Here is a 27,650-nt window from a genome sequence, read left to right on the forward strand (position 1 = left end):
CTCACTGCACTAGGACTGAGCATGATCTGGACATCAAGCACCTGCATTTAAAAAGAGTCATGGGCAGTGTAACCACAGGGACAAGTTCTGGGAAATGCACTGTCAGGGGACTCTGTCATCGAGTGAATGCCACAGAGTGCACCTGCACAAACCTGGGCGGCTACCCCCTGGGCTATACACTGTAGCCATTGCTCCCAGGCTACAAGGCCTGCATAGCATGAAACAAGGTACACGCAGCATATTTTTTTACAGGAAACTTTTTTTATGAGTAGAAAAAGTACATTCTAAAATAATAGAAAGTATAGTAAATACATAAACCAATAGTACAGTCATTTATCATCCAGTATTATATAGTGTATATAATTTTATGTGCTACACTTTTATACGACTGGCAGTGTAGTGGGTTTGCTTACACCAGCATCACCACAAAAATGTAATTTACCGCACTATGACATCATGATGGCTACTCTGTCACTAGGCAGTAGGAGTTTCTCAGCTCCATTCTGATCTTACGGGCCCACCGTTATAAATGTGGCCCAGCGCCAACCAGAGTGGCATTGCGCACTGCATGGCTGTAGGGGTTGTAAAGGGCCAGGAAGGAGTTTTTAAAAATAATTTTTCCCAATATATTTTCTTGGCAAAGTACCTTTTAAATTATTCTAGAGCCAAAATTCTAGGTGTGTAGCTCACTGGAGAGGAGGCAGAAGAGAAACACGTACGTAGCTTGTCTGTATTTACAAACCCAGGGCCGCTGCACAGCAACCTGGAACAGCAGCAAGCTCTGGGGGCCCCTCTTCCCGGGAGCCTGGACCCAGCGGGGCTGACCGTGCCGTGCCAGTGGTCTCAAACTGTCTGCAGGACAGGTTCTCCTTTTCTTTTTTCTGCTTCTCTCCCAAATGTTTCTTATTTGTACTAAGTAGCAAATGAGGCCCATGGGGAAAAAAGCAAGACCCCATTTCTAACCTCAAGAAAATGTAATCTCTTCCAGTCCCTCCCCCTTCTCAGTTCTTTTTCCTTTACCTTTTCTCATCAGCTCAGTTCAGATCTTTCAAAGGCCTCTACCTCTACTCCCTGAATCTGTGAACACTCTGATCTCAGCACTTTTTCCCCTTTTTTAACCTCGAGAAGAGAGGGAGAAACTACCCTCGGGTTACTACTACATATTTATTTATAGATACCTATACATTTATAAACATAAATATATAAATAATATATAAATACTTGTTAAAATATAAATATATTTATAAATATATAAGTACCTACATATTTAAAACTAGCCACAATCGCTAGAGGACTTTTATCCCCCATCCCAAGCAAATTTGCTCATCTCTCTTCCCCCAGTTACAGGTGAGTTTTCCTCTCCCTCGGCTGTGCTGGGACAGGGACAGGGTTGGAAATCACTGCTCTCCATGACATAAGGTTTAGATGAAAGGGAGTTATGATTAAAATTACGAACAAATTTCTATCTCAGATCACATACACAGTGTCTTGTTCACTAGCTGTTTGGTGTTCTTTGATGGCGAGGGCATCTGTTATACTTTTGTGCCTCCACACAATCTAGATTCGGTGCTGTCACACAGACACATATATGTTCGGCTGCTAATTTTAGTCAAATAAAGCTGTAAGTCCTTTTTTTCTGATGGTGGCTGTTACTCTAATATTTTATTGCAAAGGTAACTTACATCTGTCCATCATGCAGCAACTCCAATGCCTTTACCAGCAAACACTTCACCCAGCACTGGGAAATACCCAAACACTCACCAAATTGTAGAAGTGATCTAAATTTCCAGACTTGGTGTATTGTATATTTTCTTAAGATTAAACCTATACTGACAACCTTGAAGATGAATTTATATAAAATAACAAATTGCTTTGTTTTTCCACCAATGAAAGATTAAAACAGCCTTTATTTGTGGCTTAATCACTTCAACCTGACAGTAACTTCTCAGTGACTTATATTAAAATCTAAAGAAATGCATGGTAACACTTACACAGCTACTTCTAGTCAAACGCTCTCATTTGTTTCAGTAACATTTCAGTTTTTAGGCATCACCTGGTGTTAGACACAAGAACAAAAATAAAACCATCAGAATTTAAAGGACTTAGTCTGTTGGAGTGACTAAGTCCTCCAACACTCGTAACTGAGTGTGATAAATGTTGTAAAGAGATACCTACGAAGTGTCATGCGACAGCTTCACCATTTAAGTGCCAGGCCTTAGGCAAGCAACTTAAAGCTAAACTAAACAGTAGTCCAGAATACCTTACGTCATCGCTTTCTACTGCTGCTTCATTATTTTGGATAAAGTAAATACACAGACTATTGGACACACATCATTTTACCATATAATTACTAAAATTCATTCCAAAGTCAAATATAAATTACCTTAAGGTTTTGTATGTGGATTGTTCTGTATTACTACTGGTGGTGTTTCCTCTGGAGCAAATCACCATGTTATGTCTGCACTGAAATTTTGTCCCCTCAAGAAGTTTGAATAACACGTGTAATTATTTTCTGTAATGAGTAACAGCCCCTTTCTAAACTGTTTATTAACAGCTCAGAGGGGAAAAAAGTTCCTCCAGCAAGGAAAATTTCCCCTCTCTAAGAAATGCAACCCCCAAACCCACTGTAGTGGGTTAAGATACAGTGAAATTACATATCATTTTATGTCATTTTTACAGCATAAGAAACAAAAGAATTTTAGTAACTGGAGTTTCAAATGCACACCTAAGAATGATTATATCACTATTCCAATGTGCTGTCTGGCTTACATGTCCCCTTCAGTACAAATATTTCAGCTATCAGAATTAAAAGTCATGACAAAATCACTACTCCACCCAGTCAAGGAAACAGAAAAGCACCCTCTCTACATATTCACATCACACGGGCTTGGGGGTTTACACTGTATAGGCAAATCTTTTAACTATCGCGGGCCCCAGGGGGACTGGGAGGAGACTGATAGGCCGCCTTCCAGGCCACTGAGGGTCCCTGGGTGTTGCCCTGAGCTCTTGCCCGCTGCTCCTGCTGGAAGAGGTAGAGACTGGAAACACCAGCTGCTCCTTTCCCTCCTGGCTGTCGCAGGCCACCTTCGCTTCAGGTGGACAGTCCCGAGGCCAGCAGACTGCAAAGACAACTAAGGTCCGTTGTCTTTGAATGTTCCGGAGGCATTACAGAGCATTCCTACTTTAACCCACAAACTTCCCTTCACAGGAAGCTTGGGCAGCATGTCTGTGTTTTTTCAAAATTTCTACATATAACAGACATAGGTATCTAGATATAATAGGTACAGTGATACATTATTGATTATACTCAGTTATATAACAGGAATGTCATATAAAGAAATGTCAGTGACTCTGTAAAGCAAAAAAAAAAAAACCGAAAACAATGTTGAAAGACTATTTCTGTAGTCTTTATTTTTATAAATTAGAAACCACGGGAGATAATCTTCAGTATAGGCCAACTGCGGTGTGTACCACTCTTCTCCTCGAAACTCCCCAATTGCTTTCTACTGAAACGAACAAACTACGGCTTCTGCCCCACTCGCCTCCGACCACTCTCCTCCGCATGCACTGTGCAGTCACCTGAAATGCCCTGCTCGTAGCAGGGTCCTTGTCACCATCCGTGGCCATCTCCCAGAATGGCACCTACCAATGGCCAAACCTGCTCCGTCACCTGCTCACTAGGCCACTTCTCTATTTTAATTTCTTTGTGCTGTTGTCTGAAATTACTTTTGTACTTTTAAAAACTGCCCCTCCCTGCATATGAAATGTAAGATCTATGAGCACAGGGACATCATTATCGTTTTCACTATCTCCAGTACCTGGCACAACAGGGAATGCCCAGTAAATGTCAGAATGAGCAAGTGAATGTGGTGAGAAGCAGCTGGTTCCAGCTATACCCTAAGTCAAAGGGCCACACAATGGAGTAAACCAGGGCAGGCACAGGCCAACGTACCGGCAGTGTTGTCAGTGATCTGGGCTGCTCAGCCTGGCTCGTGGGCACAGAGGCAGAGAGCACAGGTGGACAGGTAGGAGACCGCCCCGCCCACCCCAGCTGAGTCACTGATAACCCCGCCAGGCCTCAAGGCACTTGCGAAGCTAGTAATAGGATTTAACTGGAAGGAAAAATCTGTTATTAGTATAGACAATCCTCATAATGCAAATAGTGTGTGTTCAGTATGTTACACATTTTAAAACTCATTCAAGGAACATAATTACTAAGCTACTGGGCTTGGTAAACCTTCATAGGTTAGACCCGTAACTCATACATAGAGTCTGGGTACAGTAAGCGTATCTCTTCTAGAAATACCAAGTGCCACAAACTGTTTTCTGGCTCTAGTGAGCATGTCCAGAAGAAATTTCTGAGAAACTTCACCCAACTGGTTAACCCTCCCCCCACCCCCGCCCCTAAGAAACAGGAAGGGGAGGGAGCACACCAGGGTGGGAGAAAGCCAGAAATGAGATCTGACTTACAGTCCGTTCAACAACAGGAGAGCATTTCTTTTTAGGCACCTCCAGGTCAAACGACAGTCAGGAAATGCGACCTCCTCAAACCCCGCACTACGTGAGGGGCTTGTCGGATGTCAGAGAAGCTTTAGAACCCAGATGACTACTCCAGAGGGGCTATGAGGTGGGGAAGTTTAGATCCTAGGGTTTAAATGAGAGTTGGCCTAAGTGCAGAAAGGTTTCAAGAGTGACTCTGGGAAAAGAAACAAAGCACCAGTCATTTGGTGACCACCGGTAAAAGCTAATGTATCAATCTACACCTCAAAATGAATAGGACACAAAGACAAAGAAGGGAGCATCCAGCCCTTCCTAGCTACAAATTTTCCTCATAAAAATTAATTTGGGCTCCAAGATTTTAATAGCTTTTCACCTTTTTTCACTATCACGTGTTTCAACTTACAGGTACTAAAATATAGAACTTCCTCCCCATACACAGGGTCCAGCACAAGTAACACCCCTTTTTTATTACAAAATCTTTCATTACAAAATCATAAGCATGTAATTCTGTAACATAACAATATCACACTTAAGCACATCATGTGACATTTTAGGCAAAATGTCTACATTAAAACTACACATTGATACACCCGTATTATTACCCTACCAACCACACTCAAGCAGGTGTTACTTCTGCTGGGCCCTGTATATAAATATAAAATGTTACAGTAAAATGTAGTAGAAATCTCTGTATCTGCATAGAATCCAGTAATGTGGCCAGGTGGAATGGAAACTAATTTCAAATTTCAGTTCTAACAAGAATTGCGCCCTCAACATCCCGATTTACTTCAGGACTGGTCCCTATCACTGGACAACCTTTACTACGTTAGTAAACACGCTTCAGATGAGAAAACATCTCAGGACACTAAGCTGCAAAGCAGAAACACTTCTGGGAGGCGACCGGTCCAGTTGAGGAGGAAGCCACGCACCCCGAGGACTCGCACAGAGAGGGACTCAGAAGCAGGGCCCAGACCGAGGCAGTGCCACATCCTGCTAACCAGCCTGTGATCACTGCTGCCTTTACTGCCAGTCTCGGCTCACACATCACTACAATCACTTAACATGCATTTGTTTTGAAATATTTACTTAGGTTAGAGGAAAGTTATCCATCAAGTTTATAAAAAAATCCTCCCGGGTACGTATTATAAAACAAATGTTTTCTTTTAGAATCTTTGATGTACACCAGTTCAATGATTCCCTTGTCTTTCCAGAATAAATGTGCTCCAGCAAAGTCTGCTAAGAAATAAAATTTTATAAAGCCAATTCCAATAAATTGCTTTTAGAAACTGAGATGTACTCCCACAGAGGAGGCGTCATGAGAGGCGGCAGGGGAAATTTAAGTTATTTGGGAAGAAAGTTCCTATGCAGCCAAAAGCTTGTGCTTCCACACACTATCATCTGGTTCCCTCTGGCAGTGCCTAACCCTGCTGTGGTGCCCACCAACACTCTCTGAACGGGAATGTCCCCCCAACCCCCAAAATGCCTCCATTCTCCCCTCAATCCTTCCAGAACTCTGCTGTCCCTTTACCATCTGAGTCACTTGCCCAAGGGACACTTGCTTCCATCTTACCTGGCGGCCTCCAGCACAAGGATTCAAGTCTGAAGCTTCACATCGTGTAAAAATGACTTCTCTATGTCATCAATTTTAATTTAGAAATCTGACCAAGTTATCCGAATAAGAGATCCCATGAATAATTTCTCCTCCAAATATTTGTTTACTGTAAAGGCATACTGGAAGATAACTTGTAGTTGTTTGAAAATGCCAAAAATATCAATCATAACCCAAAGAACCCACTTTTAAAAGTTAGTATCAGTATACCATGTTTTTGAGACTAGAAACGTAGTGCCTGAACTGGTAACTTCTGTGCCATGAATAAAAAGACACTGGCTGGATCACTGATACCCAAAGCCCCTACACTCCGAATCTGAATGGGAACCGGGTACCTGCATCTCCAAACACAGGCTGCTGTGTGCACACGGTGCTCCGATGGGAAGCACTGAGGCAAACACTTGTCCGGTAGGACGTTTTCTTATACGAAACTGTTCAACACACTCGGCAATAATTCTAAGTATCTTACTGCCCCCCACTTACAGTAACTTATAAGTCTGTGTCTTAACAAGAGCAATCTCAGAAAAAGGGACAACTTGAACTGTCAAATTAAGCAGGACCAAGAGTACGTGGGATAATCAGAAACAAATAAATAAACACGATCATTGGGTTGGAAAGATGATACTTGTTTGATGTTTTAGGAGTTCCAGATACAGCCGATGTCAGGTATTAACATAACTGCCAATCCTGAAAGGATGAAAAACTCGAGACTGATAAATAACTTAAGCTGTGTTAAAAGTAAACACATGCACTCACTCATCCTAATGCATTCACAAGTGTGAACAAAGTACAAAAGGTCAATGCAAATCAAAGCACGGAAAAGAATTTTGGCCTGGCTGGTGTGGCTGCAAGCTGGGCGTCGTTCTGCAAACCAAAAGGGTGCCAAGGTTCAATGTCCTGTCAGGGCATGTACCTGGGTCACAGGCCAGGGCCCTGGTTTGGGACGTGCAAGAGGCAACCCATCAATGTTTCTCTTGTACATCGATGTTTCTTTCTCCCTCCTTTCTCTCTCTTTAGAAATATATATTTTAAATATATATATATTTTTTTAAATATATATTTCTAATATATATATATATTTTAAAGAATTTTAAGGATGGCAGCAGCAATTTATTGATTGCGCAATTTACCCACACCCTAGTATTTTAAAACTAATCCTTGCAAAAGGGATTCACCAATATGTAATATATAAGTCCTGGCTGGTATGGCTCAGTGGACTGAGTGCCAGCCTGTGAAGCAAAGGGTTGCCAGTTTGACTCCCAGTTGGGGCACATGCCTGGGTTGCAGGCCGGGTCCCCAGCGGAGGGGGGGTGGCGGCGCTTGAGAGGCAACCACAGATTGATGTTTCTCTCCCTCTCTCTTCCCCTCCCCCTCTCTCTAAAAAAAAAAATAAATAAAGTCTTAAATAAAAAAAGATGTAATATATGAATCTGCACTATCTACTTAGGGTGCCCACACTACAAGGTTAGCCATAAGATCGCCAAGGGCTTGAATCTAGTAAAGCAGAAGTTAACTTTTTCTGGTGTAGGGAGAAGAGAGGAAATCACTAAAAAAAAAAAACCAAAACCACTCAGAGTTTATTAAAAAATGGTAAACCCCCTCCCAAGGTAAATTATATATACAAGATCATATATAAAAAACTATATATACAAGAAATTGTGCTCTGTAAATATTAATAATTAAACCCCTACTTTGGACAAACACAAGGGAATCTTCCAGTAGAGAAGGGTAACACGAACACCTTTTCCTCCTTGACCATCACCCCTCTTGTGCATCATCTCCTCTACACTGGTCAACAAATCAGAAGTTGTGAAACGCAATGGGTACCTACTAGTCTTTGCCTCTCTACTGAAACATCTTTCAGAATGTGTCAGATGTCTCAGGCGGTGCCCGCATCTCTAACATAATCTCACGGCATTAATTCAGACTTGATGATCACTCAACTCCACACGCTCTGCACCCCCTGCTTTCAGACACCTGCTCTCCCCATTTTCCTTCCCTCAGCCTCCCTTGCTGGTGTCTCCCTTAGCCTACACAACCTCTAAATCTAGATGTCCAGGTCTCCATCCTGGGCCCCCTTCTTACTACCCCTCTGCTCTCCAGATAAGCTAGAGGCATTCCCATACATACGAATGTCTCTATAAACTGATGTCTCCCAAATGTGTATGTATCTCAAGCTTGTATTTATCCTGAGATCAAAAGAGTCCTCTGAGCTCCAACCACCTATATCTGACTTCTGTATGACACCTTCATTTGGACACCATATTAGCATCTGTCTCAAACCTAATATATTGAAAAAGGAGCAAACCTTTTCGTTGTTGTTTAAGAGAGAAGGTTTGGCATGGGCACAGAAAAGAAATTTCAGTGTGAGAGAGTAACATGGATCAGTTGCCTCTTGTACACACACTGGCTGAGGAACAAACCTGCAACCTCAACATGTGCCCTGATGGGGACTCAAACCTGTGACCTTTTGGTGTACGGGACAATGCTCCAACCAAGTGAGCCACGCCAGTCAGGGCACATATCCAAAAAGTACCCTGCTGTTCTCATCCCAACACACACACAAGCACGCATGTGCACACACAGGCCGCACTGCAGTCTTCTGCCCATCAGCAAGGTGTCACCATCATCTACCTAAATGCTGAAACCACAGAAACCCAGAGCCACTCCGGGCCCTCCCTCTCATCTCCCACATGCAGTCCCTAACAGGCCCGGGTGTTCTAGCCTCCTCTCTACTGCCACCACCTCACTCCCAGCGACCACCACCTGCTACCTGGGACAGAGCAACACCCTCCTTCCGGTCTCCCTTCTTCTGCTTGTGCCTTCCTCCCAGCCGTTTTCCACACAGCATGGAGGGAGGGAAAAGACTCTGAAATCGTTACTGGAATAATGTCACTTTCTTGCTTCAAAACCTTGAATGGCCTCCCACTGAAAGAAGTGGGATGCACAAAACCCAGACTCTGTACCATGATTTACGACGTGACCCCACATCACCGGACCCCCTCCACCTCAGGGCCTCTGCACTTCCCTCTGTCTGGAATGTTCTTCCTGTCCTCCTCACAAGGTTCTCCTTTCTTCTCATCTTTCAAGTCCTTACCTAACTTATCTTTATAAGCCTTCTCTAAGTAGCAACTTCTCCCGCCCCTCCCCTGCCAGTTATTCTCTATCTCTGCAGTGTTCCTTTCTCTCTCCCTAGCCAACACGCTGGTAGTTACTAATCCTTTTTATTTGGTTGCTGTCTATACCGCCTACTAAAATTCAAGTTCCATAAGCCAAAGTTCCGTTGTAGTCACCACGCAGCAACGCCTAGCACACAGCAGACACACTGATATTTTAAATAAACATGACCTGATTTACTCTTGTGCAACACTGCTTTCTGATTACAACCCTGACTTCTGGAGCCGTACCATATCTAAAACTTCTCTAAGTAGATCATTTCAAGTGGAGGTCTATCTACCGCTAACTGAAAATGTGCTTCCAATCTTTTCCTACTGAACTTAGACGATCCATCACACATCAATTTTCCATCTATCAATTTAAATGGATAACAAACACCTGATGTCCTGGTAGTCCACACAATGATCACCACTTCCATGTGGGTAGACCCTACAGGCCCTCTCCACTGATTATTACTACTTAACAAGTTGGGGAAGTTCTGTGAGCCTGGGAAGGTGGTGGTGGTGGTGGTGGTGGTGGTGGTGTGTGTGTGTGTGTGTGTGTGTTGGTGGGGGTACAGGGGGGAGCTGCAGGGCCAACCAGCAGGCAGCCTTGTCTGGTTGGGGGCCAGGAGCAAAAGTGTGGTGGTCTCTGCCCTCAGACCATCCTGGCTGATCACAGGGCCTGTGCAGATGCACGGAGCTCGGGGTTCCTGGGGTGGACAGCACACTCCAGTCCGAGCCTTTGGGCGACGCCGGTGTGGCAGTGCTTACAAATTCAAGCCATAAGGGGAGGGGTTCCTGGAAGCTTCCAGCCCAGCCTAAGAATCATCACAGCCTCTGGCAACTGGATGTCCAGACCCAGGTGGTGGGGTGATTTTGGTGAAGATGGTGTGCCTGTCCCGCTGAGCGTTAGCACGCATGAATGGGGGAGGGGCAGGGCTCACAGCGCTGGACCCATGTCCTGGTGGACCTGATGCGAAGTCCCATCGAACAACAAAGCCTCAAATGGCTGGGTAAGATTATTTCTGTTTGAAAGTTTCTGATTACATTTTTTTTTAAGTACTAAAAAGAAAGGTTCAAGTTACCAAGTTTTCAAATAAAGCACAATTCAGTGCCAACACAGGTCACCACAGACAAGTCAGACATGCCCCCACGGCACATGCACTGTTGAGCGCCATGTGAGAGCCAGAGACCCCCTGCTCCCGTCCCTTCCGTTTGCCCTGGCACTTCACTCCATCTCGTGCAGGTTTTCACTGCTTTGTTAATTAAAGTATGAGTGGATGTGAACTAAAGTAAGAGTGAACAGGATGCAGGGTCCACTCTCACTTATGTTCTGCATATGAAAACACTGGGATTTTTTTACCCCTTTCTGACCAGGGCAGACATCGCCCTGGCCTTCCCCAGGTTCGTCCTCTATGCAGTGTGGCAGGGACTCTGCAAAGCAATCCGTAATCACTCTTGTCTATGTTGCAAGGAAAGAGCCGTTAGCATACAGCAGTTCCTGGATTATGGTTCTCAAGCAAGGAGCTGTGAGCTTCTTAGCCTATAGAGAAGGGAGTTTCCCCGAGGATTAGAAGCATATTCTGACACCAGTTACTAGGTCTTTTGTTTCACTTCAGAGCACGGCTGCACACGAGGGGCTGCATAAGAATGGGCTTATTATGAAACCCTGTTTCCCTCCACTGGTGATGGGGAATGCATCAGACGTCTCAGGCGGGTGCCAGCATCTCTAACATAACCAACTATCTGGACGTGTGTTAGGATTTCAGGAAACGTCTCTAGGAAGGCCAGTTTACTTAGCACCCCTAAACCCACACTCGCTTGTTGGCCAACAGTAATCTTACAAAGTCAAAACACGCGAGTCAAAGGTGCTGGCATTTTCTTTACGCATCTCCTCAATCTAGCCTGTGGCGTGATCACGTCTTTTGCATCACACCCCAGTCCAGGGCTGCTCTGCGATTCCAGGAAGGTGAAAATTGCCCAAACTGCTTGGGTGCCAACCCAGAAAGACTGCCAGCAATGGACAGCTGTGCAGTGTGACAGCAATTTCCCCGGCTCTTTCCATTATTTTCTGAAGAGGGTCACGAAGATGTTCCATTAGACCATTAGACCTGAATTAGGTTTTTGTGCTGCTGTTTTAATTTAACAAATATATATTGTTTATTTATTCTTTCTTGGACACACTGCCAGGACACAAAGATACAATCCCTGCAATCAAGGAACTTAAAGTGTACTGGGAGAGAACCAACCAAATAAAGCTGGGGGCAGATGCTGCTGCTCTTCCGTCTACACAAGTAGCTGGAGTGCGTGTTGCTCAGGTCCAGAAATGCTTCCAATCCTCTAGAAAACTGTCACACTACTCTAAAGTTCCAAGCTACCAGCCTTTCTAAATATACACTCTCCCCTTACGACCTCAGTTCCATATTCTATCACCTTCCCTACATTGTGTTTAAAAAACATTACATCCCCCTCTGTCAGCTTCACTCTGCTCCTCTCTACTTGCTGCTGCTTCTCAGCCTACAAAGCATACTCTCAACTTCATACTTTCAAACCTAAGAAAAACTCCCTCGAATTTCTGATGTGAGCTCCCAAAGCCAGTTCCAGCCGCAGCGGCCCAGCCGGCCCACCTCAGGGTCGGTGCTATTTAAAGACGTGGAAGGGGCATGATGCAGCTTCCTTTCAAATGGCCCCACAAAAGAAACACATAAGATGAGAGAAAGAGAGAGAGAAGAGGCAAACATGGTGAAATACGAACAGCTGATGAATCAGGCTAAAAAATGGGTGTTTCCTGTATTATTCTTTCAATTCTTCTGTAGCTTTGATTTTTTTCAACTGAAAAAGTTGAAGGAAAAACATGTAGGATCAGGCTCAAAGACAGAAAAATCACAGTCCCTATGCCTTAATTTGTCTAATCTAATCTAAAAGTAGGCAGGTAGATCTGCGAGTTCAAATGACTTATTACTAATAAATTTAAATATATAAGCAAACTGCAAATATTTACAGAGAGCCTACTAAGTGGCCCTATGCTAAACACTGTACCTGTATATGGTCACCAGAGCAAATAATTAAACCTGCGAAGAATGAGCTAATCTGTCTCCCTTGAGCCAGGTCATCTTCCTGCTTTCTTCCTTCTGGTCGTGGTATGCCCCATCACCTTCCCCAACACCCAAAGAACCTCTGACTCCTTCCAAGGGCTCCGTACCTAAATCAGTGGCCAAGTTCTCTAGATTCTACTGCTTTCCTCCTCTTCACACTGATGGCCACACCTGCCCCCACGGCCTTCTCTGGCCTCCCACCTGGGCTACTGCAGCAACCTCCAGGTCTCCTGGTTCCCACCAAGCTCTGCCCAGCCCTTGCTTTGTCTCTATCCAGATACTCAGCTCAAACTGGATTACACTCACAGCTCACAAAGGTCTCCATAATTCTCCAGTATCCGTAAAAGGAAATTCAAAGCCTCAGCCTGACACCAAGAACACCACAAGTTTGATCTCTTGCTCTTTCCCCTCCCATTTTCTTACTCTCCAGCCACAGGTTTATTCACTACTGCCTGTGAGTGTCCTCTCTGCCTTTCCTCCCTCCCGTCTCGGCTTACCCGGTTTCCTCCAGCACCGGTGCCCCTGGCCTTCTGGCCTCACTTCTCATTTCCTTCTAGAGCTTCCCAGGTCAGGCAGTGCGCCAGCCTGGCCCCCTCCCACCCAGGTCACGGCAACCTCTGACTTCTCTGAACCTTTCACATGCTTTGCATGCTACTTTTCCAATAATCTCCCAAGTACTACTCAAAGTCAAAGTGTGTGCACATTTCTTATGACCTCACTAGGTTACGAACTCCTCGAAGGCAGTGACTTTTCATGTGTAACAGGCACTCATGGTTTGTGACCTACATTTAACATTAGCATCTGTATAAGAATTCTGAAAAAGCAAAGTATTGCCTCCTAAGCTGTAAGCATTCTCCCTCAGAATACCGATAACATTTTAACAGCGATATTTTTTAACCACTTTTATTGTGGTAAATATGAAGTATGCCATTTTAACCATTTTAAATGTAAAATTCAGTGCCATTAATTACATTCACAATGGTTGTGCAACCATCACCACTATTTGTTTCCAAAATTCCCATCACCCTGAATAGAAACTCCCCCAGCTCCTGGAAACCTCTAACCTTCTTTCTGTCTCTAAGAATTTGACTATTGCTGTTAAATATTGCTATTGCTTCTAGAAATATCTAGAAATATCTAGATGTTTCGTGTAAGTAAAATCACAACATCTGCCCTTTGTGTCTGGCTTATTTCAGTTAGTATAACATTTTCAAGGTTCATCCGTGTTGTAGCACGTATCAGGACTTCATTACTTTATATGGCTGAAGAATATTCCATTGCATGTACATTCTACATTCTGTTTACCCACTCATCTGTTGATAGATATATGGGTTGTTTCTTCTCTTGTACTATTATAAATAATGTCGCTGTGAACACTGACAAGTATCTGATTGAGTCCCTGTTTTCAATCCTTTGGGGTATATACCTGGACACAGAACTGTTGGGTCATATGGTAATTCAGTTTAGCTTTTTGAGGAATAAGAGCAGTATAGCTTCACAATTCAGAAACACAGTCTTTGGGTAAATACAACAGCCAAGAGAGTTCTTACTCATTTAGTAAGCAATTCATTTCTGGATAGGTTTCCTTCCTTCCTACCCATTCAGGCCCCAAGTGATGATCTAATTTCCAGCCACCTGACCCTGGTTTGGGTGCTATTTTGATTGTGCTGACACTCTAGTCTCCCGGTTCTCACTATTTTTCAACACTGTCTTTATGCACGTAAAGACAACCACACTTCAGTGGTAGTGCTCCATATACAAATTAGAATGAAGCTAAACATGCAAGACAGTGAAGTCACATCAATATTCTTAATGTATTTAGTAGCATCGGATGAATTAAAAATACATAAAAGGAAGGACATTTTCAGCAAGGGAGATGACACAGGATTTGGTAAAGGGTGACTCCTGTAGAACTCATTTAACCTAACAACTATTTATAACATGCTAACCTCAGCCCTGGCTGGGTGGCTCAGTTGGTTGGAGCATCATCCCATCCAACAAAGGTTGTGGGTTTAATCCCCATCAGGGCACACACCTAGGTTGCGGTCTTCAATCCTCTGGTTGGGGCGCTTAAGGGAGGCAAGTAATGGATGTTTCTCACATCAATGTCATTCTCCCCTCCCTCACCTCTCCCTCTTTAGAAGTCAATAGATACACCCTCAGGTGAGGATTAAAATAAATATAAAGCATGCTATGCTAAACCCAGACGAGATGTATATGCCTTCACTGCTGCAAGGAAAGGATCGCTCTTCATTCCACAGTTAGCAGCATGGGACCCCTAAACTGACACCTCAATGCAGGGTGCAGTTTACAGTCATGAGCACGTGCAACAGAGTGTATTCTTATATTACTATTTATTATTATAGTACTTTCCATACCAACAACGGTAAACCACTTTCCCCCACTGTGTACTATTACTAATAATTCCAGAAGGATCTGTAAAACCAGAAAAATACTATAATATCAATTCACAGAAACCTTCCAGAAAGATACAAACAAAATGCTAAACGGGCCCCAGCTGGTGTGGCTCAGTGGATTGAGCATAGGCCTGCAAACCAAAGGGTCACTGGTTCGATTCCCAGTCAGGGCACATGCCTGGGCTGCAGGCCAGGCCCCCAGTAGAGGGCGTGCGAGAAGCAACCACACATTGATGTTTCTCTCCCTCTCTCTCTAAAGATAAGTAAATAAAACAAAATTTTAAAAAACAACAAAGTGCTAAACGGGAGCATCTCCAGGAGGGGCAGGGTCAGGTGAGGTCATGAGGCAGATCTTTCACTTTTTACTCCATCACTTCTGCATTTCAACTTTCCAAAAATGTGCAATCGTATTTTATTGTGTAATGGCTTAAAAACTGTATTTAAATACAAGCGATAAAAGGCACCGTTAGTAAAAAGAGATGAGCTATAAAAAGAAGCTAAATGGGCGATTCCATAGTATCACCAATCTGACACATACAGGAAACTACCCTCATTTGAACTCGGCAACACTATGAGGAGGCAAGCCAGGTATTCGGCCCTTTCAGTAAATGAGGAAAAGTAAGTTGAGAAAATTTAACTTCCTAGACAAATGCATTGCATTTTTTTCTCATTAACTTTTAAATAATATTCTAAAAAGTATTATTTAGCTGTAAAAATGTAAAACCAACTGAATCTAATTACATTAAGTCATTTTCCCAGAAAAATTAAAAGTACTGACTTAAGTTTACATATTTAGGAAACAGAAAAATAATGGTGAAAGTGTAATAATATCATGTATAAGGAAAATTTACCTTTATTATTCTCTATCATGCTTGAAATATTTTATAACTTCTAAATGACATTTTATCCTAAAATAGTAGCCGCCGCAAAAATCCTGAGATTTTAGGTTTCAAGCCACTGTGTGAATAGTTCACTCATAATAAAAATGCATCCATTAAGTAAATCCTGAAGTTTAAAAGACTTGGGTAAAATACATCATTTATTATGTGCACACATACTGTCTACAGACATTTGTGTCTACAGATTAGTTAGATAGCGATAACTAGTCAATTTAGCAAAGAGGGAGCCCTAAGCTATAAATAACAGCTGCAGAACTGGCACTAATGGCCCAGAGTTCACCAGCTACCTAAAAGGCATAATTTTACCATCCAAGATATGGCATGCTCTAGGACATCATTACAGTAGTTAAGAAAATATTTTCTTCCTAAATGAACGGGGACAAAACATGGGGAAAACCTAACCAAATGCATGGCACATGAGTCGGGAGACTTCTCTGTATACACACACATAACCAAATAGTTCAGAGACACCAAAGGATTTGATTTATATAGCAATATAAACCAATTTTAAAATATTCACTTAAAATCTACTTCACATGATATACAACACTGAAGATTTCACTTTATGTGCTCATACATCATAACATATTTAACAACTGCATTTCACACAAGTTTTGAAGTTTAGTAACTTCAAAGCCAAGTATTTTTGCCAAGTCCTAAAATTAGTGAACACCAGCAGTGCACCTTCAAGGGCAGCAATTCTCACTGACTCAACTGTTTGAGGTTACTATGCAGCCACTGCTATATTTTAATAAAGAAGTATGTTTAAATTGAAAACTACACCGAATACTGATTGAAAAAAGGCAGTCCCACAAAGGGTTAATACATAAGACACATTCACTTAAAGCCAATTATTTAATGTTTTCAAAATATAATTTACAGTTGATTTATTTACAATTTCACAAAAACCAAGCTATCAAGTTCTCGTGCTAACATTTTAAAAGTTATTAAAAAAAGAATGCATATTCAATATATCATTTAATTCATACACTTTAATTGAAAGCTAAAAGTATCCCCCACACTAAATTATCTATTCAAAAAGTATCCCCACACTAAATTATCTATTCCAACAATGATGTACATTAACTATTAAATAATTCAATCCCATAAGGTACCAAAACAAAACCTAAAAAACTGAGTACTGGGATTACTGGATAACATTAAGTCAGGCAACACTAGCAAGCCAACCAAAAGTAGAAACAGTAACTCACATTGCTTAAACAGCCCGCCTGGAAAACGTCTTCAGAAAAGACAGAAGTCTTTATTTTTAAGAGTCAACATAACACACATTCTCTTGCAAAAATAAAGATGCCTAATGTTTTCTTTGAAATTGAAGACGTATTTTTTGCAAAATATGTTGAAGTTTGTTTTCCCACCACCGACGACCAAATAACCATCCAGTTTGGTGAGCCGCCTGACCACAGGTAATGTTTAAAGGTTTCACCTTGAAAAAGGTAATTATTAGGGTTTTCCAAGGATACAAAGTACAAGTTCGACAGCACAAATTTCTCACCCGTAAACTTAGCTAAAATGGTGTGAAATTAAAGTGAACTTATTTTCTTTAAAAAGTAATTAATCCCATGAAACCCTTTAAATTTACAATTTTTAAATTTGATTGCACTTATTTGCAAGAAAGCCATAACATTTAGATAAATGTTATTAGTTCTGAAACCATGCTTCAAAAAACATTTTTATGCTCTCATCAGCTACAGCTGCTTGAAGTCACCAGGCACACACGGAAGACACATATGGAACAGGAGCAATAACTACAAAGCACAGACGGGCACAGGGAATGCCCATGGATTCAACACAGCCAACCAAGGGAAGTTACAGGCTTCCATGTGAACAATTCCAAAAAAACAACAGGTATCACAGCCCTAAGCCTTACTCATTTCTCCACTTTTTCAACAGTGTGAAAATATTCTTAAGAAAAAAAATTGCATGTATTTTTTTAGAGAGTGGAAAGAAGGGAGAAACAGAAGGGGAGCAACGTCCATCACAGGCTCCCAACTGGGGACCTGGTCCACAACCTAGGCTTGTGCCCTGACTGGGAATCAAACCTGCAACCTTTCAGTTCTCAGACCAGCACTCAATCAATCCACTGAACCACTTTAGCCAGGGCCTGCCTGAAAAGATTCTTAATACCCAGAAAAGAAATCCTCAAGAATAACTGATTGGTTTAGTTACAAACCACAGCTTAAGAGCATTTCAAACTCGAAATGACTTTCCTTACAAAACAGGACAAAATTTTACCAAAGAACATCCCACACCTGCCCAACATTAACAACATATGTAATCAAAATGGCAATATTAAAGTTTCCACTTAATCCATTAACCATAGTTTAGAAAGTTCAGCGTTAATAAGCAAAGTATTTCCTTTAGCTTTTCAACCTGAGTATTTCCACATGCTTGATTTAAATTCTGTGTTATGGCCACAGTATTTTGTAACAACTTCTACCCCTACCTAAAAGTTTAGCACACTTCTGAAACCTCACACCCATTCCAATGCCAATCATGAGAACTGAGAATGAAGTTAAATGTTATACTTAATTTTAAGCAATTGGAGTAATAGAAATGAACAATTAATCACCCTCAAACGGCTCTAGTATATATAACAAGTCTTTCCTCATTTCACTGTTGATTTAGTAAAGTCATCAAGTTTTCTACCTTGACTCCACAGCAAACAACAAAACAGGTATTCTAAATACAATGATCAACAACCCTTTGAAAACTAGTATCCAACTGTTTTGAAATGGAAACACACACACAGCCTGAGTAAAGTAATTTCAAGGAAAAACACCTTAATGGAAGAGTTTAAATCTATAACTGAAAACTTTTTTATCAAAGCCACAAATTATTTTCTAACTGGTCTGCCAAAAGCCCAACACAAAATGTATATATGATATAAAGACTGTGAGCAGTCAGTGTTTGCTTTAACTCTGTGCTCTCTCAGTAGAGAGCTTGATTAACAGATGCAAATAGCAAAGCAATTTTCAAAGCCAAAATGCACCTGAGCATCATCTTTAATGACACATGAAAGATCCAGGATTAGGCAAAGGCACATCTTTAAATTCACTTTGCAGTTTTGTTTCGTGCACGGAAGTGTCCACTCCCAATAAATCTATTCCTTCACTTTAACATAGTACTGAGATCGTCAGAGGCTCATCAAAACAGTATACTCAGGCAAATAAGTTTCAGCTGTTACTCGATGTTAGCACCAAAACAAGCATTAACCAAAGAATAAAAGCAAAATTTTATAAAATAATCAAGAAAAAAAACCCCATGATAAACGTTAGAAGAATTTTTTAAAAATTTGAAAGGATGCTCACCTGCAGTTGGGTGGAGGGTCTAAAGTGATATCTGCCAGTTCCTTCTGAATCCTGGAGTCAGGGAAGTGAGAGAGAAAAAAAAAACACAAGAAACATTTAAGCATTGGTAGTCTCCCGCCTGGAATGTACTGGTCTCGCAGACAAACCTAACCTCCCGTCAGGATAACGGGATTCTACTAAGGGAGGACGAAACTACACACCAAAAGCTTCACATCCGTCATTCTGGGGGAAAAAAAAACCCCTTTGTTTTTGCCCAGGTGGGCCGCTAGCTGGATGTCATTATCATCACAACGTCTGCATTGGAATCTGACCTCACACTCTAAGGCAGTTCTGTTTCTTGATGTTTTCCATTTAGGAAGTAATTTAAAAGCTCCCCTGTGCACAAGTTCTCTGAACTGCACTAGAATGTGTCAGGACACACTCATCCTTCCCTGGCACCTCCTGTCCCAGGACGGAGCAATCAGAGCCATCCCAAGGGTGGGAGGGACGCGCCCCACCGCCGGGGCCCCCAGCTTGTTCGGGTCACCCCGAGCGCCTGGGGCGCCCTCACGCCCACCCCCCTCGCAGGCCCCTCCGCCCCCACGCCGCCCAGCGTCCTCAATGAGGACGCCAACATGGCCGCTCCCTGCGAGGCCCCTCAAGCCCTAAGTGACCTGCTCGCCGTCGCGGGCCGCCGGGGCGACGCAGGCCGCAAGACGGACCCCTCCTGTCCGCCGCCCCGGACCCCGCCCCTACCTCGCTCGCGCCCGACGGCCCGGGCCGCGCCGGCGAAGTTGCGGGCCCGGGGTGGGGAGAGACGCGCCGCGACGCAGGGCGGCGACGCAGGGCGACTCTCTAGGTCGCCCCCACTGCGCCCCGGAACCTCCAGCCCCGACACCGCACGGAGCCCTGGCGCGAACACCCCCACCCGCGCCTCCACGGAGGCCGGGCTCCAAATGCCCCCCCGCGGCCCGCACAGGTGCACCCGGGGCCGGCCTGCAGCCCGCAGGTTCGCTCGGACTCTCGGTCCGCCTTCTGGACCTTTTTCCAGGACATCTTGTAACTTCCCTAGGGTCTGCCCCCTTCCTCCTCCATTCCACACGGAACCCGGGACTCCCCCAGTTTTCTATCTCTGCACCAACCCAGGACTTCACAAAGAGCTCCATCCCCCACTCCCAGGCCGACGCCACCAGGCCGTTCACACCAAGCCCTGGCCTTTGTCTTCGCTTACCTAGGCGCTTAGGACATCAATTAAGTCGACAAAGTTTGAGGCCTTTAAGCTTCTTCCACCTTCGAAATGGTGCCTTCCATTTTTATAACTTTTTCTGCTCCTCTCATATAAAGTTCTAAAGGGCTATGGTTTAACTTAACCTCACTAGGGCAGCATAGTAGTAGAAAAACAGAAAAACAAAAACAAACCCTCTCTCTCCCTCTCTGCAATCTGAATCACAATGTACGCTTTTTCTCCTTCCAAAGGTTTTCTGAGTGTAGGAAGACAGGCTGGCTGGACGCGAGTCTGAGTAAGTTTTAGAATGAGTAAGGTGTAAGTAAAGAGAATTTAAAGGTGATTGCGAAAGTTCTTTAAACCTTCCTGTTGGAGAACATTTCCTGTCCTCTATAAATCTTGTCTGCCTTGGAAAGGGGTTCACTTGCAATCTCTACTGACATCTCCTTATCTGTGTCCTGCTAAATTCTGCTACCAAGAAGCATTTCCGTTCTGGAATATTTGGATTCCTGCTATTTGACTCATTATTGTATGCTGGACTAAAAGTTTGGAGCCTTGGTTTCCTGATTCTTTACCTGAATGCATATTATAATGACTATAAGTTAAAACCTATGCAGATAGGGAAAATATTATTCTCGCCTGAGCACAACTTGGATAAAAATACATATTGACTTTATTTCTCTTTGTCAATGCAAACTCTACTTCAAAACAGTCAAGAAAAGGTAATTCTTTAATACTTAAAAATTATAATACCAGATAAGCTTTATCCACTTCAGCTCTCCAACAAACACTTGCATACTTCCAGAATAATGGCAAAAGATTTGTAAGAGTTACACATTCATATGTTCCACACAGTAATTCTTGTCCACACAGGCTCACTGGGGGCTTTCCTCCACCTGTGGCCTAGAAACCACTTTCCACTATGCAGTTAAGTAAGCTGGTCGGCTTCTCTTTCAATCTGTCTCCAGGTATACATGCACCTTCCAGTTCTATGGGTAACATCTGCCTTCCAATCAATATAGAAGCAACTTCACAGAATTGCTTCCATAGGGCCCCACGAACATCAATTTTCCCATATTCTTTCCTGGATACACTGTCCCTCTCCATTTTTTACCTCTACTATTAACCTCAGCTCTGCTTTAACACTAACAGCTAGCCTTTCAGCAAGACATCCAGAGAGCTAAAACTGATGTTGGGTTCATAGGTAAAATTACTGTTTGTAGCTTCCCACCTTTCATTTTTTTAAATACCTACCATCTCTTTCCCAGGCATTCCCAAGTAAGTTTTTAGCTCCCTTGGCGAAGATGGACAAATTGTGTCATCATGACAAACTGCTCTCTGTAATTTGCTGACACAAAAGACTGTTTTATATTTGAAACCTGTGCCTTTACCCCCAGATATATGCATGTACAGCAGGGATAGCCAGCAAAATATAAAAACACTAATGACCTAGAGCAAATATCCCGTCTTAGGTCAGGCCAAAAGGCGGTTCCAGTGTGGATCTAGGAGGCCAGACCCTGGGAGGAAGGTAGAGAAGCCAGGAGGTTAAGGAATGCCCCATCCCAAGTGGGCACGATAGATGCCAAGTTCTGGGAAAACCAGCACAGCACTAATCAATGAGCGCTGGTTATGACTCCTGGAAAGCACATACACAATCAAACTAACCTTCTGAAAATAAGAACAATCTTGCCAGGGCATCTTGCCACTTAATTCTAGAGGTCTACACTATTTAAGCTAAAGTCACAACTCCATCCGCCCACCTGCTAGGTTGCCAAAGCACTTTACCAACATTTTAAATCTCAAATCAGGAAGGAGAACAGAACAAACCTTCAAACTCCAAGTTCCAGGTTCACTACTCAGTGGAGAAATCTAAAGCCTTGCGTTCCATTTTAATTTACATTCTTTTAGGAAAGATATCCCAATCTAACCCACCATTTGGATTCAGTTTGCCATTGTAGTTGAACCACAGTGCACCTAAGAGCAACAAAGATTTATGAACCATTCGGGGGCTCCCAGAAATCAGCAACAGATTCCTTTAGGGGTTACAGGGACCAGAGGCCATTACTGAAGGATGACAGAGGTAAAAAAGCGGCTTTTTCCAGAGACATAACAGAAGGAGTAAAGAAGCCACCACTTGAATTCAACTTGGGCGGAGGGCGGGCGGCCCACAACATTTTACAGAACAAGAGCAAATAGCATGAAAAAATTCATGCTCCCTGAAATTTGGTAAACTTAATTTCTTAAGTAGCACAAAAGAGAGGCCCCCAAATAACCTAGAATTACCATTTGACTTCACGTATTGATTCATTTATTTGCCACAGGAAAATCTTTTTAAATTCCATTAGAAAACTTCTGCCACCACCTATTAAATTTTTTACCCTGCTCATAGGAGTTCCTTATTCCTTATGCAATCTGTGGAGGAAAGCTCTACTCAGAAAAAGATCATATGTGCAACAGGTGAGAAGGATGTGAGATGGTAATAGAACTCATTTTGGTAGAGTTGTCTGGGCAGGTATTAGTAATTAAGTTCGATGACAGCAGGGAGGGGGGAGCGTCACAGATTGCTGATTAATAGGACAAGTCATTTGAAATCAGACAGGGGGTCAGGCACAGAAGTAATGAGGACTCTCGCAAACTTCAGCAAGAAATGAGAAAGGCAAGCCACAACAGTGGCAGGTGGATAATGGCTAAGAGAATATAACAGAAAAAGCAATAGACAAAAAAAAAAGTAATGAGGACTTCCAAGGCCCTTCTTTCAATTTTAAGAACACACAAATCATGCGGAACATTTAAGTCTACCCTCATTGGGAGGCAGACCCAATGCAGCAAGAGGCACTTCAGGAAATAGGAAGCCTGGGGGAAAAAAGTACCGTACCTCTTGGCGCTGGTGGAGAGGAGTTTGGAGTTTTTGCTCATGCTGACTTTACTCTCCTTCTTCTTGGGGGTGTTTGCTTCTTTCTCAGTTTGCTGGTTGGAGGACGAAGATGAGGAAGAGCTGGTGCTGGCCCTCGAATCGTCATCCGACATAGCGAACCCCCCACCCCGCCCCGCAAACAGCCCCTGCAGGGGGGGAGAAACAAAACAGAAAAACCCCTGCAGCCAGTGTAAATAAGGGACCCGGGTGCTGTCAGGAGGGCTTGGGTCAGGGGTGCACCTGGCCGCCCACCGCCCTCCACTCGCTTCTCAAAGTCTTCAGGCCCATCAAGGCTGCTGCAAATTGGACGCGGCTTGTTTATTTTTGGCCCCAAGTAGGGGGACACGGTTGGAAAACGGTCAGGAGCAAAGCCTGCGGCCTCTCCCTCACCCCCCCCCCCCACTCTCCAGGGGCTCCCCTCGGGGCTGGGAGGGGAGAAGCCGAGGGGGTGGAGGAGCGCAGGGAGGGGGCGCGGGTGCCTCGGCGGAGCACCTAGGGAAGATCCCGGCGGTCGACCGGCCTCGGGTCTGTTTGTGTCGGCTTCCCGAGGGTCGCCGGGGTCGGGTGGCCAGGGCGAGGCTGCGGGGGCCGGCAGCAGAGTTTGGACAGGTCGAAAAGAGAAGGACGGAGAGGAAGGAGTGAGAGAGGAAGCCTAAAGAGGGGGACTGAGGCGGGGAGCGGGTGCCCTGGTGGGGGAAGGGAGAGACCAGAGGGTTGGGGGGGTGGCCAAGGCAGACGAGGCCCGAGGTCCCCCGCGCCGCGCCCCGACGTCCCTTCCTGCTGGTCTGGCCCTCGGCAGCCCGGCTGGGGGCTGCCGTGGCCGTGGCGGGGGTCCCGAGCACACGCCCGACTGCCACCCTGGGTGGGGGTGGGGGGTGCGAGGTTGTGGGGGGGGATCGGCTTCCTCAGAGAAGGAATAACAATGAGTCCGTCTGCCCCAGAAGGGATAATCCCCGTGGGCCCCCGCCCTGGGGAAAACGGGGCTCCCCAAGTCCCCCTCCCCCGCTCCTGGCCCCCGAGCAGCCAGTGGGGGGGGTTCCCAGGGCAGCGCTGACAGTTCCAGCCACCATGCCCCCCCCGAGTCCCCGAAGCGGGCGGTCCCCGCACCCCACGCGGCTTGGGGTCCCTGCCCATCCCCCGCAGGCGGGCCTCGGACCCCTGGGGCTCCCCGGCCCCTGTCCGCCCCCCCTGCCGCCGCGCCAGCCTGGTGCCCGGCGGCCCGGGCGGCGCGGGTCGAGGGAGGCGGCGAGGGGTGTCCCCGAGGCCCGGCGACGCGGCCGGGGGGCGGCGGGCGGCGGGGGGATCCCCGTACCTCTCTTTGTGTCTGGCTCCTCCGTGCCGCCGCGGCGGCTGGTGCTGCTGCGGCTGCGGCTGGGCCTGGCCACTCGTGTCTCTCTCTCGCTGGGAGAGAAGCGGAAGTGCAGCAACAGCAACTATTAAACAGGCAATGGCTTCCCCCAGCCACACACGCTCGCACACACACTCCTCCTCCTCCTCCTCCTCCTCCTCCTCCTCTTCGCCCTCATCCCCTCCCCCACCCAGCCGGGTTCCACCCACCCGCGCTCCCCTCCCCCTGCACACCTCCGGGGGGGGGCGCAAGGAGGACCCCGGGGACCCGGGGAAACCCTGCCCCCTCCCCACTCACACCCCCACCCAGAGCCTCCTCAGGACGCCGGGGAAGGGGGCGACGGGTGTGAATTTTCTCTCAAGTGGTTTGGGGACCTAGATCTTGGGCTGGAGAGGGGAAGCCGTTCCGAGATGGGGGGTGGGGGGGGGGCGCTGGGAACGATTGGAATCGTACGTAATACGGGGGTCACGAGAGGAAGTTCTTGCCAATAAAGGCTTTTGGAAAGGGAGGGGGTGGTAAATTGGTGAAAAAAATGGTAATCTGGCCGCAGGGACTTTGGACTAGAGAATGCAACGGGAACTCCTCCTAAAAAGTGATCCGTTTAAGTGGGGAAAAGAATCCCACAACAGGATTTTCCTTTGGGCTTCTCCCTCTGGCAATTTACCTGCTCGGAGGTCGGTTGGTTTAGGCACGCCCTGGGAGAAAACCCAAACTAGGAGTTTTCTGCTCAGGCACATGCAATTTTACAATTTTAGATTCTTCCAGTTGCTTTTTATACAAATTGCTGGTGTTTTATAAAAGTGGTACAAAGGATTTCGTGACAGGTAAAACCAACGTGTAACAGGCTTATAAATGTGAGAAATCACTGAGAATAAACCCTTTCCGGCTAAATTATACTGGATTTAGAATGTTTGGTGTCAGTTTACTTTAGACACAAAGTTTGATGTTTGAAAGTTGGATTAAAACTTTTTAGAATTCCTGCACCTTCTTCAGCTACAATATAAATGCAATTCAAGTAATCATTTTAAAAATCACTGAGTAATTCTTGTGGATTTTCCTTATTTAGTATTTTTACCAAGATGAATTTTTTTTAAGATTAAGGCATCAGAAAAAGATTAAGCCATCAAATTACGATTTGGTTTCTTGTTTCATTTCAAAGAAACTGAAGAGATAATGTGCAATGTTACACATACAGGGTCTAGTACATTACTGAGAGCGCCTTGTCAGATTTCCACCATGGGCCACTCTAAATTATCTCATTCAAATGGTCATCCTTTCTCCCATGGCAACAATGGCTTCAGTTACCGCAGGACAACACAAGATATAAAGCGGATCCCATAACCACTAACCAGGAAAACAAGCATTCTTACCGCCTCTCTAAACCCCTTCTAGCCTTCAATATGAAATTCCAATTTTATTAAGATTCGTCAAGTAATTGTGCAAGCTGCTTGCTCAGCCCTTAACAGGAAACTGTATACCAGGAATTGTCAGAATCGAGGGGTCCAGTAGCTGGGAGGGAACCTGTAGGTTATCGTTGAAACCTCCAGTAGACAGAACTATCCCTCAGTCACTCAAATACATAGACGTTTTGTAATACAAAGATCCCCAGACACGTGTTTGCTTTCAGGAGTCCTGGTAGAGCCTATAAAAATAATGACATTCCCTGCTGTATGCTATTTGAAAACAAAACAAAACAAAGTCTCCTTAAAACCAGCTTGTATACTTTTCTTACTTCTGATGAAAAAGATAGAAGTTCCAGTGGAAACAATAAACAAGCAGGAAATAAACTCAGTTGGGATGAAGAAAATAATCTAAAGAGAGTTATTCAAATTGAGGCTGTGTCATGAAAATGTGAGTTTCTGATACATTAAAATACATGTCTACACTATGATTACAACCAGTAAAAAAATCCTATGTATAAAGATGAGAGCTGGCAGGGAACACAGGAAAATTAAAACATTCCATTTGTTGATGTGACGAGGATGGCAGGTGAATTTTTCTTCCATTTTGGTGTACAGAGCTTGTATGCTTGGGTACTAACTACAATAACATTGCTAATGGACAACTGAATATGGTATTTTGTGTTTCATCGTTGGTGCTTAGGGTGGACTGGCCCCTGGGGAAATAAATGGTGGAATCGCAGGGCTCCTCCTCTGTAGGGAAGTGCTGTCCCCACCCCCAATCTGGAAGGACACTAGCCCCCCATTTGAGTATGAGCCTTTCTCATCTCTAACCCTGGTTAGTGCTTTATGGTTGGGGAATCACCTACTGAGGGGGAATAAAAACCTCAAAATGTTTAGAAAAGAATCCACTGCTCTCAAAAGACTAATGTTTATGTCAGATTATTTTAAATATACAGTTGTCTCATTGTCTCAGTCATTAAAAACAACAACAACAACAACTTATTCACAACCTGGGTTTTTTACTTGCACTCTTCAAGGCCGAAAGAGCTACGCTGACCTCTCTAAGCCTTGGTTTCCTCGTCTATCAAGGGCACTGTACTGACTGGCAGAACTGTTAGAAGGATCACATGTGTATCTATAATGAAGATGGTTTATTAACGGTTTTGCAAAGTAAATGATTAATCATCCCTCCCTGATCCTACTTCTTAAAAATTTGGTTAGGATACAGGGTCTTTATGATGTGGAATGAATGACAAGTATAAGAAACCGCCTAGAAGATCGCTTCTCGGCCTTTTGGCTAAGATCAAGGGACGAAATCACCTAGAAGAAAGAGTCAAGGAATAATAGGATTTTACTTACTAACAGGGACCAGAGATATCCTTGAGTTCAAAGTCCTAATGTTACAGATGGAGAAATTAAGGCAAAGAAAGCCAGTATGTCTTGTACAAGGTCATGCAGTAAATCGGTGGCCAAATTTCACCTACTGCCCTTACCACCCACAAATGATTTTGTCAGTTCTGGCAATATTGGGGTATAGGAAGGGGGCGGACCCTCAATTATATTTTAAAAGATATGTTAAGTATAACAGAACTCTGATATTTTTTAAGAAACATATAAACAATCAAGACAGTAGGGAAAGTGGGAAAAGAGGAGGTTAAGAGAGTCACTGATTTTATAACATTTACTTGAACCAATTCATGACCCCTATTGAAGTTTCTTACTCTCCATTCTGAGAATAATCATTATTTATTTCATGTTTATGGATATAGTTTAA

General features: G+C 44.2%; 1 protein-coding gene across 1 annotated transcript in view; it reads right to left on the bottom strand.

Annotated features, from left to right (window-relative positions):
• The window catches only part of UBE2E1 (ubiquitin conjugating enzyme E2 E1), a 69,053-nt gene extending 44,449 nt beyond the window's left edge, over positions 1–24,604 (bottom strand). Inside the window, 3 exon segments of the mRNA XM_028518136.2 lie at positions 19,008–19,058; positions 23,087–23,271; positions 24,438–24,604. Coding sequence (XP_028373937.1) covers positions 19,008–19,058; positions 23,087–23,238 — 203 coding nt within the window. The 5' untranslated portion in view covers positions 23,239–23,271; positions 24,438–24,604.
• Positions 24,605–27,650: the final 3,046 nt, after the last annotated feature.

This window comes from Phyllostomus discolor, chromosome 7 (genome assembly GCF_004126475.2).
Source record: "Phyllostomus discolor isolate MPI-MPIP mPhyDis1 chromosome 7, mPhyDis1.pri.v3, whole genome shotgun sequence".
Taxonomy (NCBI): domain Eukaryota; kingdom Metazoa; phylum Chordata; class Mammalia; order Chiroptera; family Phyllostomidae; genus Phyllostomus; species Phyllostomus discolor.